Source organism: Sminthopsis crassicaudata, chromosome 3 (genome assembly GCF_048593235.1).
Source record: "Sminthopsis crassicaudata isolate SCR6 chromosome 3, ASM4859323v1, whole genome shotgun sequence".
NCBI lineage: Eukaryota > Metazoa > Chordata > Mammalia > Dasyuromorphia > Dasyuridae > Sminthopsis > Sminthopsis crassicaudata.
The window spans coordinates 329,552,434-329,566,275 of NC_133619.1; the positions used below are offsets into that span (position 1 = coordinate 329,552,434).

Below are 13,842 nucleotides of genomic sequence, written 5' to 3' on the forward strand. Positions count from 1 at the left end.
CTGACTTCAGGGCCTACACTTTATTCACTTCACTATCTAGTTGTCCTTAGGAGGGGTTTTCTTGGCAAAGATACTGCAGTGTTTTTCCTTAGGGGTTAAATGACTTGCCCAAAGTGATACAGGTAGTAAATATGTGAGTCCAGATTTAACTTGGGTCTACTTACTCCAAGCCCTACATTCTATCTAATGTATTACTTAACTGCTTAACTAAATCTGCCTCTTTCTGAAGTGATAGTAAGAGTCAACTGACTTTTGAGGTGAAGGGTGGTAGTGTTGGGGGACAGGCAGGATTCTCAAGGGCCCTTCATTAAGGGAGCTTTCCAGAGTATGACATCTGATATCCAAATAGTGATATATACTGTCCAATACTTTTATGTCCATTATCCAATGTATTATGGTGAGGCAAGCAGGGCAGTTATTAACAATAATAAAGCCAATAAGTCACAGCTTAGGTCAGAACTGGAACACTCAAGTTTTCTAATGTCTAATCCAAGGCATTTTCAACTGCATCAATCGTATGCAAAGTTTAACAATGATCTATTCATATTCTTTCACCTAGTATTCTCATTGTGATGAACAGTGTATGTTCTGACTGGGATCACTAGTCTGTAGCTGGGTAATATAGCAATACTTACTGGCCCATATGGGAATTAAACCTGTAACATTGTTCTCATTAGAACAAATCTATAAACAAGCTATTGATGACACTGTAAAAAGTGGTAAACTTGGAAATACTAAACAGTATATAATACTATACTAATATAAAATAATATTCTTAGGATTATTAAATTAGAAGCTTTTGGGTATTATAAAATTACCAGCTAGTGGGAGAATGCTCATTTTTTTCCAGAAAGAATATAAATTTCTCACATTTTCCATGGTGACTGAGGATTTTAGAAAAAGTTTATCTCAGGGGATATTTTCATAATGGGGGAGAGAGCAAATGCATAGTCTCTTCAAGAATATACTTTCTGTTCTTTATTTCTCATGAATGTCCTAGGACTATAAAAACCAAGGTGGATTATTATTAATTTACAAATATGACTCAAGCTGCATATTCAAGAGGTAGAACTATGAATAAATCTCCAGCATCATGGCTAAACGCCTCATAAGATTTGATTCTATACTGAATTAGTATCTATATGTCTAGATAGGACCACCATCTTGGAGTTTATATTAAAGGTTGCTGCAAAGAAGTTGAAATAATGTTAGCTTAGCAAGTATTACAGTGGAGGTGGAACAGTAAGAGAAGCTGTGTAAAGACAAAATTTTTCCAGAATTATGCTCTTCCACTCTTCTGACTATATCAACATACATATATCATACAACATTATTCAAATTATGATTATTCAGGATTTTTCAAAGGCATTTACTAAACTTTTAGATTCTTGAGGGAAAGGACCATGTTTTATATGATAATCTATCTTCCCTACCACTTAGTATACTGTTTAATAAATATATCCTGTAATATATTCATGGAGTTATTTTCTTATTTCCTTTACAAAAGGTACTTTTAAAAATATCTTCATTTACACACACACACACACACACACACACACACATCCCTATGCAGACATACACCAGTCACTCCCTATACTGAATTCCCTACATGAATATATCTTAGCTTATAGAATCAAAGACATTCAACTGTTTAAATATATTGAATTATAAAGTTTCTCTTCCATCTTCCTCCATAGTAGACACCTCAAAGTTATAGATGAGAAAGAGAAAAAGAAAAAGAAATGAAGATCTGGAGGACTATATAAATTCCTGGGAAGACAGGACTTAGTAGAGAAGGAAAGAACTATTTATAGTTCTAGGCACAAATTCATTGTAACTGTTGTGAGTTAAATAAAGCATCTTCTATTTTCAATGTTTTATTAGCCTGAGTGCTTGCTTAAAAACTGAAAATCTTTTACCTTTCACTTTTTTCATGAGATGTAGACAAGGACTAAATTTTAACGTTCTTTCTCAGGTGAGTCAAAATGATTTATGATTAATCAGATTTCCCTAAGAATAAATTCAATCAGTACACAAAAATATTCACTTTTAGGCCATGAGTTAAATTGTGCACATCCAGGTCTCCTTTATATAAGAATCCATTATTTTTTTGAGTATTTCTGAATAAGTAAGGATAAAGCTTTTTTCAGTATATGGAAAGAACAAAGGCACAAAAGGCTTTTCACTGAACATTCTAAATAATAGGAAATGAAATAAATATTAATTCCACCCTAGTGCTAGTGCTATTAGCTTCTATGTTTTTCCCTCAAGCAGTTATCTAGAGCCTCTTGGGTCAGCAAATGCTCAGAGTCTCATATGAAAAAAGCATAAAACATTCTCATGGGTACTTGGAGGAAAGGGAGAGAAAAAACTCTAAGAAACAACCTATTTCAAAGTCAGTGGCTTCTTCCTGATCTCTGCTGCTTTTAATTTGGGATATTAACTCTTAAGGAAAGTGAGAATACTTTACATCCAGTAGACAATTTATAAATATTAATGAATGGAATTCAGAGGAAATATCCTCAATATAGGAATCCTTGTTCTTCTCGTGGGTATAGCAAGAGGCAATTATTTGTTAAAAACAAACAAACAAACAAAAAAAAAACCCTAATCCATATTAAATCTCTCTTTTTCTACACACACACACACACACACACACACACACACACACGAATTTGAAAGAATTATCTATTGTCAAGAATACAATTTATAGCTAGTCTAGCATGGTAGTGGTTGTTACTAAATGAAGGCTTTTTAATTACTGAAGAATTGGGTTAGTAAAAGCTTGAGACAATCTTTAATAGTCACAATAAGATCATCTTATTAGATTATGATTTAACAGTTGATCGTGCTCTTTCCTTCCTTGCACCCCACATAGCACTTTAGGTATTCATTATGTAGTAGAGTTTTCTGTGCCATATTCCTTTATTATTAGATTGTAAGCCAAACAACTGTAGAGTTGGGCAATCATAGTAGGCACTTAATAAATATTTGCTGAATTAAACTGAATTAAAATAAGTATTATCATAATACTTTACGAATTTCAGCATTATATTTTCAATTTTCCCTTAGGACAACTCAGAAAGGAACACAAAGTATTTAAGACAAATATATATCAATAACAAAAATTTTATTTTTCTTTTTTCTTTTTTTTTTCATTGGAAGAAGTCAAAATGGAGAAGGATCTAAGAAAAGAGTTGCCCTTTCTCTCCCAAAAGAGAAGAAAAAAAGAAAGGAAAAAAAAGTGTAATTAAAGCAGTTTTAATGCAAAGAGAAGGCCAAAAGAAATCAGACAGGCAAGGCAATTAAAAAATTACATATTAAATTTATTATATACTTAAAAATAAAAATATAATACATAATTTCAAAACACAATCCTTTTTTTCTGTTCTATTGTAAATATGAATGCACACATTTTATTTGCTTAATTGTTAAATTCAACATTTTGAAAAAAAAAACACCCTAAAATGTAAACAAACTATAGTAAATTCTTGGCTGGAACATTCTATCAAAAAATCTCTTTAGATATTTTTCTGAAAAAAAAAAAAAAAAAAAAAAAAAAGGTAAACATTTCTAAAAGGATTTAGATACTGTTCTACCTAACATCAATTAAATGAATTAAACTTTTAAGGGTTCTTTTTAGAAACCAGGTTATATAAATACTTCAAATTAATAGAATATGCTGGTAAAAATCTTAGAACTATTAAACAATTCATATTGTTAATTAGAGAATTAAAGTTTTGTGTGAATTTGAAATTTTTCAACTCTTCAGACTCAAAATTTTAATTTTCTTTTAGCTCTAATTCAGACTATGCTTCCCTATTTAAATATTGTGTTATTTTTAAATGGATGACAATACTTACCTCTATATTTGGCAGTGTTATTGTCACCTGTTCACCTTTGCCAACTTCAAGATCTCCTTCACAAGAGGTATCAATAGATGCAGGTTTAAAGTCATCTAAAAACAAACAACAACACTGATCTTGACGAATAGCAAAATTTGCTACTTAAAATATCAAAAGTTGGATATGTTTTATAAATATTGAAAAAATGTTTAAATAACTACAGAAACAAAAAACCTTCAATCAAGTTTGTTTCTTTATATGTAACTAAGAAAAGAATATGTATGTGGGACATATGATTTTTAATATTTTAAATCATTTGATCTAGTTAAAGGTCAAATGTATAGTTTTATAGCTTCTAAAAATCACAAGAAATCATTATGTTTCCACCATTGCTTAGAAAAGCTGATGTATGTAATACAACATTATAGATAATCTGTAGCAAAGCTGCTATTTACAAATTGACAGATTATTCTTTTTTAAACAAATAGTACCCTCCTTTCGATTCTTGTCCATGGCCAGTCTCACTACCTGAAAAATGTATTTTCTCACTGGATTGTAAGATCCTCTAAGTTAGAAACTATATTGTTGACTTGCATCTAATAAAGCTCTCTGCAAATAAAGTATTGTAACCAATACTAGAAGCTTTATAAAATGTTAAGATTGTGTTATGGAAGTGATATAATATAAGAATGAATGATTCATTTTAATACATATGGCCAAACAATTCTGGTAGTGCTTCTGAGAAATTCACAATAGCAATATTCACTGTTCCTTGCAAAATTAAAATATGCTTCAACAATGATCTTTAATTTCAGATGATATTCAACAAGTATTTATTTATTACTTGTGTACCTACTGTGTACCAACGGATTAAGTGCTTAGGATACAAATACAAAGAATTAAAAAAGATCTCAAGAAGCTCACAATCTAACATAGGATACATCATATACATATAATAAGCACATAGAGAATATAAAGAAAACCAAAAAATACAAAATATTTAAATACAAGTAAAGATTTTGTACACATTTATGATTTCATTTACATAATGAACTCCTGGAAAGGAAGCTCTACTAAAACAGATCTAAACTTGTCTTGCAACTTAGACAGAGGTACCTGCGGTTCCAAAAGGTCATGCAATCTTCCCAGTCTTATAGAGGTAAGACTGAAACCCAGGTTTTTCTTCAAAGTCAGTGTTCTATCTACAATTCTCTATCTATTGTGCAAAATTGCATTTCTCTGCAACAATCATCAAATATTTGCTAAATACACAGTATGTAAGTAAGTACACAGGATGAATAAGATAGAAGAAGAGATTGTGCTCTGAAATGGGAATTTAAGTGTCCAGAATCTTTTAAGAACAACGATTGTGAGTGATGGTGAGAAGTTGAAAGCATAACTATGCCAAATGGAGTTTGAAGAATAGTGGAAGTGGAGGTCACTGAAATATTTTTCACCTAAGATTTTTCTTGATGATTAAGGACTGGAAAAATATTTACCCCTCTTTGTTGGTCATGTTATCCAGATTTCATGGGGATTAGAATGTCATAAATCCTTAAAAATATTCTGTATTAACAGTGATCTTTCAAATGTTAGGGCACAGGGTATCATTGGGCTGCTGAGGTAATGGATTCATAACTAACACAGGCTCTGAGTGAGTCCAGGAATTAAAAAAAATGATAATTACTACTTACTTTATGACCATAGGCAAATAATTTAATGTGAGAGCTTTGATTTCTCCATATGTATTAAGAAGACACATTACTTACCTCATCAATATGATATGAAAACCTTACTGCATCAAATAAATATAACAAAATGTAGATTCTTCTATCATTTCTGCTTATTTTCACTATAAACACATAGTTTTATACCTCACACTGATGAAGTAATTTACTTCTGCCCAGTTGTTTTTCTTCTAATATGTGATAGTACATTGCCTATTTCTTCTCCCCATTACTTGGTTCTTAAGCATCGATATCTTTTCATGTTTTTTATATTTATTTTTCTTATTATTAACTTGGGAGAGAAACAGCAGGTATGAAAAGGTTCCCCAAATCTACTGCTTTCACTGCTACATTTGTGCAATTCTTTTATAGTTCTCTAGTTAACTCATTATTCCCTTACCATAACAATCTTTTTAAACCTTTTCATCCTTCCTAAAATATCCCAAGTCTAGTCCTGTCCCCACTTATTTAAGTGAGAGCTTGGTTTCATGTTTTCCTTTAAAAAAAATAAAAGCTGTTTATCACTGAGAAATCCTTTCTTTTCCCCTTCTCATCTCACATCATCCAAATAAGAAGTAGCCCTTCTCCTTGCTAAGACAAACCCCTCTATCTGTACAGTTATGTCATTCCATCCAATCTTCTCCAGCAGACTGCTCCATTTATCATCCTCATTCTATCATTCATTTCAATTTCTTCACCTACTGGCTCCTTCCCTACTGCCTACAAACATACCCATGTCTCCTCCCATCTTCAAAAATCCTTCACTTGATATAGCCATCCCTACTACCATCCTTGAGCTCATCTTTTTTACCTAAATTTCTTGAAAAAAGCTGCCTATAACAGATGATTCTTTTTTTTTTCTTACTCTCCTTAACCCTCTAGAGTCTGACGGCATCATTCTTCAGAAACTCCTCTCCAAAATTAGTAACAGCCACCAAATCCTTTTTTCAATTGAAGTTTTTTTATTTTCAAAACATATACAAGGATAATTTTTTCAACAATGACCCTTGAAAAATCTTGTGTTCCAACTATGAATTACATATATTGTAATTCAATACATGTTAAACATGGTAAAAATATATGTTAAATCCAAAATAGGCATACATATTTAAACAATTATGTTGTTGCACAGGAAAATATCAGGTCAAAAAAAAAAAAAAAAAAAAAAAAAAAGAAAGAAAATAAAATGCAAGTTAACAATACCAAAAAAGTGAAAATACTATGTTGTGATCCACACTCAGTTCCCACAGTCCTCCCTAAGGGTGCAAATGGCTCTCTATCAGAAAACTGTTGGAACTGGCCTGAATTATCTCATTGTCGATGAGAGCCATGTCCATCAGAATTGATCATCATATAATCTTGTTGCTGTGTACAATGTTTATGTTCTATTCACTTCGATTAGCATCAATTCATGTCTCTCGAGGCCTCTCTGAAATCATCCTGATCATTTCTTATAGAACAATAATATTCCATAAAGTTCATATACCATAACTTATTCAGCCATTCTCCAACTTATGGTTAGCCACCAACTCTAATGGCTTTTTTCTCAAACCTCATCCTTCTTGACTTCTCTGCAGCTGATCACACTCTTTTCCTTGATCCTCTCTTCTATCTTAATTTTTATGGCATTACTCTCCTGGTTCGTTTTCTCCTCACTTGATTACTCTTCAGTTTTCTTAGCTGGATCTTCACACATGTCAATTCCAGGTATCCTCCAAGGCTTTTCCTGGGCCCTCTTCTGTTATTCTTCTATATAATTTCACTTAGTAATCTCCTCAGCTCTCATGTATTAAATTATTATCTCTATGTTGATAATTCTCAAATCTTATTCAACCTTAGCCTTTCTGCTGACCTCCACTCTTGCATCTTAAACTCCTTATTAGACATCTGAAACTAGATGTCTCACAGACATCTTAAATTTAACATGACCAAAACTGAACTCATTAATTTCCCCCAAAACTTCCCCACATTTTTCAAACTTCTCTATGCCATCCTCAGTTCTTTATTCTCAGTTACCTTTCAAAACAACTCTTTCGTCATTGATTTTACCTTCACAATGTCTCTTATATACGTCTTTCCTTCTGATATTGTCACCACCCTAGTTTAGATACCTGTTATAGATGTTATAGATAGCCTGATGGTGGTCTCTCTGCCTTATTACATTACATTCTCCATTCAAAATAGATCTTTCTTTAAAAATTTTTTTTTATTTTAATAGTTTTTATTTACCAGATGTATGCATGGGTAATTTTACAACATTGACAATTGCTAAACCTTTTGTTCTAATTTTTCCCCTCCCCCCCATGACAGGTTGACCAATACATATTAAACATGTTAGAGTATAAATTAAATACAATATATGTATATATGATCAAACAGTGGTTTTGCTGTACAAAAAGAATCGGACTTTGAAATAGTGTACAATTAGCCTGTGAAGGAAATTCAAAATGCAGTTAGACAAAATTAGAGGGAATGGAAATTCTATGTAGTGGTTCATAATCATTTCCTAGAGTTCTTTTGCTGGATGTAGCTGGTTCAGTTCATTACTGCTCTATTGGAACTGATTTGGTTCACAAAATAGATCTTTCTAAAGCACAAGTCCCATCCTCCACCCCTGGCCCAATTTAATAAATTCTGATGGCTCCCTATTACCTTGAGGATCAAATATAAAATCCTTTGTCCTTTGACATCTTTTATAATCCAGAACCCTACAACCTTTCAGTTTTCTTTACACTCTGCCTCCCCTTCATATATTCACACACACTCTGTGACCCAGTGATAAAGGCCCTTTTGCTATTTTTTCAACGAGATACTCATCTCTTAACTTAACTCTGGATGTTTTGATTGATTATCTCCCATATATGGAATATTCTCCTTCCATATTTCTATTTCCTGACTTTCTTTAAGTCCTAGCTAAAATCCCAGGATTTCAGCTCTCTACAGGAAGCTTTTCTGATTCCTCTCAATTCTAGTGTCTTTCTGATATTTCCAATTTATCCTATGTTTAGCTTATTTGAAAATAACTATTTGCTTTTTATCTTCCCCAATTAGATTGAGAGTAAGGACTGCCTTTTACCTTTCTTTGTATCCACAGCACTTACTACAGCATCTAGCACACAGCAGGTTCTTAATGAATATTTATTTACTGACTGATCTTACTCTATTCTAGTAAGTGCCTTCTCTCTTTTTTCTTCATAAGTCCTAAGTAAGAAGGGTGTACATAGATGGTAATTTTACATCTTTAACGAATGTTCATGTACATTTCAGATAAAACTACAATCTATTCCAAATTTTTTATTTATAGCTGCCTAGGTTTCTTTGGAGAAAAGATACTGGGAGAAGAGAAAAAAAGGAAATAAATTGGAGCTTAGGAAATAGTGGTAGTATTAAAGGTGCCTCCTTAGGAATTTGTACTCCTTTATCCTCCTACTCTCTGCCTAGGCCTATCATTGCAGAACCCACCACACATCAATATTTAACAATGTGGGAAGCTAGGATTGGAGGAGAGTAGTCTTCTCAGATGGTGCTTTTATGCTTCTTGTGACTGTATCTATTATCTGAATTACCAGAGGATCAAATATAATTCTATAAGCAGTTGTTAAATGTTGTGCAGTCCTAATCTCTAGTCATCTTATACATTGTTTTCTCTTACAAGATTATAAAGTTGAGCACAGGAACTATTTCTTCCTTCTTTTGTATCCTTCAAGATACTATGCTCACCATATATACTCAATAGGCACTTATCAATTAAAATGACACACTGGAAAGGAACATCAAGCTCACTTTTGTTCTGAATATGGTTATGAAGCAAGGTGAGAGAATACAATTGTTCTCCTATGATGTCAATCTCAAAATGCCAGGAATATATTCAAATATCACTTGTTTTCCTTAATGTCCCATTTTAAGGTTATTATTAAAATACTTCTATTCTGAAGAAGAAAAGAAATTGTATAAAAAGACATATATGGATTCACAGAGATTTGGTTAACTTAGAATTTTAAAAGATACATATAGAAGATGCTATGGCAGGTTAAAAAATGACAGTCTTTTTTAAGAAAAACATCAGGAGCACCAAAGTTTAGTGATAAATATTAATGGAAAACATTTTTTTAAAAAGTCATTTTGCAAGCAATTGAAAGGTCAAAGTAAGTGATAGGATCATTATTAATGGCAAATGAGATGATAATAGATGACAGCAAAGGAAGAATACAACAAGCATCAATAAATGTCATACATGTCCTGCTATTACCCATCCTAAACAGAACAAATCTGAACTATTATGTCCATTACTAACTGCCACATTTGACAGTTAACACTTATATAGTGTTACTATATGCTAGGCATTGTGCCAAACACTTTAGAATTATTATCTTATTTGAGGTAGATGTTATTATCCCCATTTTACAGATGAGGAAACTGAGGCAAACAATGACTTGCCCAAGGATGCATAACTAGTAAACATCTGAAGCAAGAGGAAAAACATTAAAAAGCTGGAGTATATCAGAAGAAAGTAGACTAGTGAGGAGACTGATAACCAAGTGGGTATTATAGCACAGAAAACTTGTTTACTCTCTGTAGTGGAGAACAAGAGCACATGACAACTTAAAGGATTGTCATATTAAAGAGAAATTAGATTTGTTTTGCTTGAATATGGAGTGCATACCTACTTCGTCTACTTTAGAAAAGCAAATGTGTAAGAAAAAAAAAACTAACAATTAGATCCTAATATCTCTTCAGTAGCAGAGACTACTCTTCATTCTGACTTCCTCTTCATTGGTCTTCAAGAAGAGACTCAATGATTAATTGTCAGGAATGCTCTAGCCTGAATACCTATTCAAGTATTTGGACTGTGACCGAAAAGATAACCAGTACTTTTCATTCACAACTTAATACCTTCTTTACCTCTTATACTAGGTGAACTTTTTATTTGGTTTAAAACCATCTGTTCATGTCTATCATGTTATGATTTTATGAATTTCAATCACATCTCATGAAACAGATATTTTCAAGCTTCTACATTTTTCAGACTAAAGTGTTCTGAGTACTCTACCTTCAAATAAAAGCTCTATCACCCACCTGATTAGTTTGGTATCTTCTTCAACTCTGTTAAATTTTTTTCTTTCAGTTTGTCAACCATAACCATTTTCAAATTAAGAAAAACCAAGAAAGAGGAAGAGAAAAAAGAGAAAGAAAAAGGAAACATCCATTTTTTTGGCGTAGGCAGAGAGCCACACTAGTACCCAGCAAACATAAATCTAATCACTAGTCTTTCTACCTGTATTCTACAAATATTTTGAGTTAAATTCCAAAATACGTGGAACTTCTTGAAAACAGATAGATTTTTTCTTTTTTTCCACCAGTTAATAGTATTTTTGTAATTTTTCCAATGACATGTAAAAATACAATCATTTTTGTAAGATTTTGAGTCCTCAATTTACCTCCCTCTTCCCCAAGATAGCAAGTCATCATTTGACATAGGTTATACCTATACAACCACGTTAAACATAAATAGTCAGGCTGTGAAAGAAAAATCAGAACACGGAAAAACCATGAGAAGGGGGAAGGGGAGTGAAACTAGTATACTTCCATCTGCATTCAGTGGCTACAATTCTCCCTCTGGATTCCGACGGTACTTTCCATCCTAAATCTCTTAGCGTTGTTTTGGATCACTTGCTGAGAAGAGCTAAATTTATCACAAGTGACCACGGGAGATCTTTTTAAACCCCTGAAATTCTACTTTCCCTAAAGTGGACTCTTAATAAATGTTGTAGAAGAAAGAACATACATGAGAATCTTTCTTACGTCTTCACAAAATCCATGTGGTTGGGGTAGTGATAGGAGATGGAAGAAGGTAGGAAAAGAAAACAGGGCATCGGCAAGAGGTCAGGAACTGTGGTGACCCCAGCCGCCCCCTCCCCCCCCTCTATAATACTAGTATGGCACCAACTGCCTTGCAAACGGTTCCAGGTTCGCTTCATCTTTCATTTGTTCCCTTCTACATCAGAAGAACCTGTCTGTCCGTCACCTCGGAGCCCCTCCCTGTCATTCACCTGAGTTCTGTCTGCCTGTCACCGACTGTCACTCAACCCCTCCCCCCCAGCTTCTCTTTTATGTCTCCGCCCGGGGACCCACAAAAGCGTTTACGAGGCAGAGAAGACAGGAAAGATCTTTCTCCGTAGGAAAAAAATGGGGACATCTGTGAGGAAGACTTTGGGGAGTCATTCACAAATGAAAAAACCCACTGGGCCAGTAATGAAGGCGAAGTATAGCCCCCTTCTTGCCCCACTCACAACGCACGGTGTGGAAGGCGCTGCGCGGATGCTTCTCGAAACTCTCTCCCAACTTTAGCACCCGCTCCCGGCTGTCAAAATACGGAGCTCCGGACGGCCCATTCATCCTCCTTAGCCGCCACTAGGCAGCACGCCACCTGCCACCTAGACCCGGAGCCACAGCCTGCCGGCCTCTTACTGCACGCTCCCGGTTGCATGCTGGTCGGGGCGCGGGGCGGAGCCCAGAACGGGCCAATGTGGATCCTCGGAGGCGTGGATTGGCTGTTGCTTGACAACCCAAGCGGGATTGGGGGCGTGGCCGTGGGAGCTTTGAGTGGAGCCGCCGAAGGGTTTTCGATCCGCGAGCGCCAGCAGCTGGTTTGCGCAGCCTCCGTTCATTCGTGAACGTGGGGGTCGGGGGAGAGAGGTATTCATCATTTGGCCACCACGTCTGCTGCCCCTCGCTCTGACGTGGACGACCGCAGCTTCATTACGCTTGGTAATACCCCGCGTAAGAGCGAGGCTACTGTAGATGCAAGTTCTAAAACGAGGGGGCGGGGGAGGCGGAGATGGAGGGAGCAGGGAGGGAGGGAGGGCGGGAGGGCGGAGGTAAAAGGAGGCGGGGCAGCGGGGCGCGGAGGGGTACAGAGAACTTTGCTATCTGACCAGTCGGCGGAAGAATTTTCGGCTACCATCTAGGGAAAGGAAGTTTACGCCGCGTGGCGTTGCGGCCTGAGGTACTCTGGAGTCCGTGACGCCAAACCACACGGGCCGGTCTTGGAGGGCTAGAAGGGACTTCCTTGTCCTTAATTACACAGCTGAGAGACCAGTGGTGGATTGCGATTTGAGACCCAGGTCTGGGCTCGCCCTCGAATGTCCTTTCCCACTCATGCGTGAAACTTCCCTCCTCCGTCCCCCTCGTAGAGCAGGTTCCCTGGAGCTTTTGGAGGAGAGGCACCTCGGTTACCTGGGCAACGTTGAAACAACGCTTTGTGTGCTGAGCATAAGCAAAGGGGACTGAGAGAAACATCCTTTTATTAAGCGCCAAATGTATGCCAGGTACTGTACCAAACGCTGCGAGGTAGATGCTGTGATCTCGTGTTACATGAGAAAACTTAAGGGAGCTGCTCAGGATCCCTCAGATAGTGTCCAAGACCGGATTTCAACTTGGGTCTCTCAGTTCCTGACCCATTCAAACAGCAGTGTTGGAATTGTGTTACCATCTTAGTGCTTTGGGCTAGTCCCTCCCTCCCTGTGATGTCTTCCTCTCTCTCTCTCCTCCCCTTGCTCCACCCTGCAGAAAATTGACAGGTTGAAATTGATTAGATTTCTTTGAACTGTGGTCTTCTGTGCAGTTAAGCAGAGCAGTGTATAGCATGCTGGACTTGGAATCAAATGCAATTTTAAATATTGAACTAGCTGTGGTACCCAGGATCAGTCATTTTCCTCATCTGTCAAATAATAGCATAATAAGAGCATCTTACCTCCTTAGGCAGTTGTAAATATATGATGATATTAGTAAAGTTTTTTGTAAATCTTCAACTCCATATGTTAGGGTTAGTATTTATTAGCTTATTACCCTTGTTGGTAAAATGAAAAGGTTGGACTAAATTAGCTCTGTGATCTGTTTAAGAACTTTAAGTTCTTAACTTGCAGTGTTAAAATTATATGTAAATCATCTCTTCAGTCTAGAGTAGATTAGAAACAATAAATTAGAGGAAGCAAAAGAGAGGCACCCTGACAGAAGTGAAAACTAGCTATAAGGGAAGAACATTACAAAAACTATAAACATGAGTATTTTTAGTATAGTATTTCATTACAGTATAGTACAACTGATGCTTATAACAACACATAATTATTCAGGAAGACCTGAGTTCAAATGTGATCTCATACACTTAACACTTCCTAGTTGTGTGATCCTGGGCAAGTCACTGAACCCCAGCCTCAGGGAAAAAAACAAAAACAAAACAAAAAAAATACGTAATTATAAATATTAGTTTG

At 35.5% G+C, this 13,842-nt stretch overlaps 2 protein-coding genes across 8 annotated transcripts in view; one reads left to right on the plus strand and one right to left on the minus strand.

The window, feature by feature from the left end:
- The window catches only part of EAF2 (ELL associated factor 2), a 52,585-nt gene extending 40,532 nt beyond the window's left edge, over positions 1-12,053 (minus strand). For 2 of the 4 annotated variants that reach the window (XM_074301354.1, XM_074301353.1), the window contains exons 1-2: positions 11,863-12,053; positions 3,864-3,958 (exon numbers count right to left, since the gene is read on the minus strand). In XM_074301354.1, the coding sequence (XP_074157455.1) occupies positions 3,864-3,958; positions 11,863-11,968 (201 nt within the window). In that variant the 5' untranslated portion in view covers positions 11,969-12,053. Of the gene's footprint in view, positions 1-3,863; positions 3,959-10,648; positions 11,337-11,357; positions 11,820-11,862 lie in introns of those variants that run through there. The other 2 variants (XM_074301355.1, XM_074301356.1) reach the window with 2 other exon arrangements.
- A 94-nt stretch (positions 12,054-12,147) lies between these two features.
- Positions 12,148-13,842, plus strand: part of IQCB1 (IQ motif containing B1) — a 46,671-nt gene continuing 44,976 nt past the window's right edge. Inside the window, exons 1-2 of one of the 4 annotated variants that reach the window (XM_074301349.1) lie at positions 12,148-12,268; positions 12,766-12,900. The gene's annotated coding sequence lies outside the window, so the exon portion shown is untranslated. Of the gene's footprint in view, positions 12,341-12,765; positions 12,901-13,842 lie in introns of all 4 variants that reach the window. The other 3 variants (XM_074301350.1, XM_074301351.1, XM_074301352.1) reach the window with 3 other exon arrangements.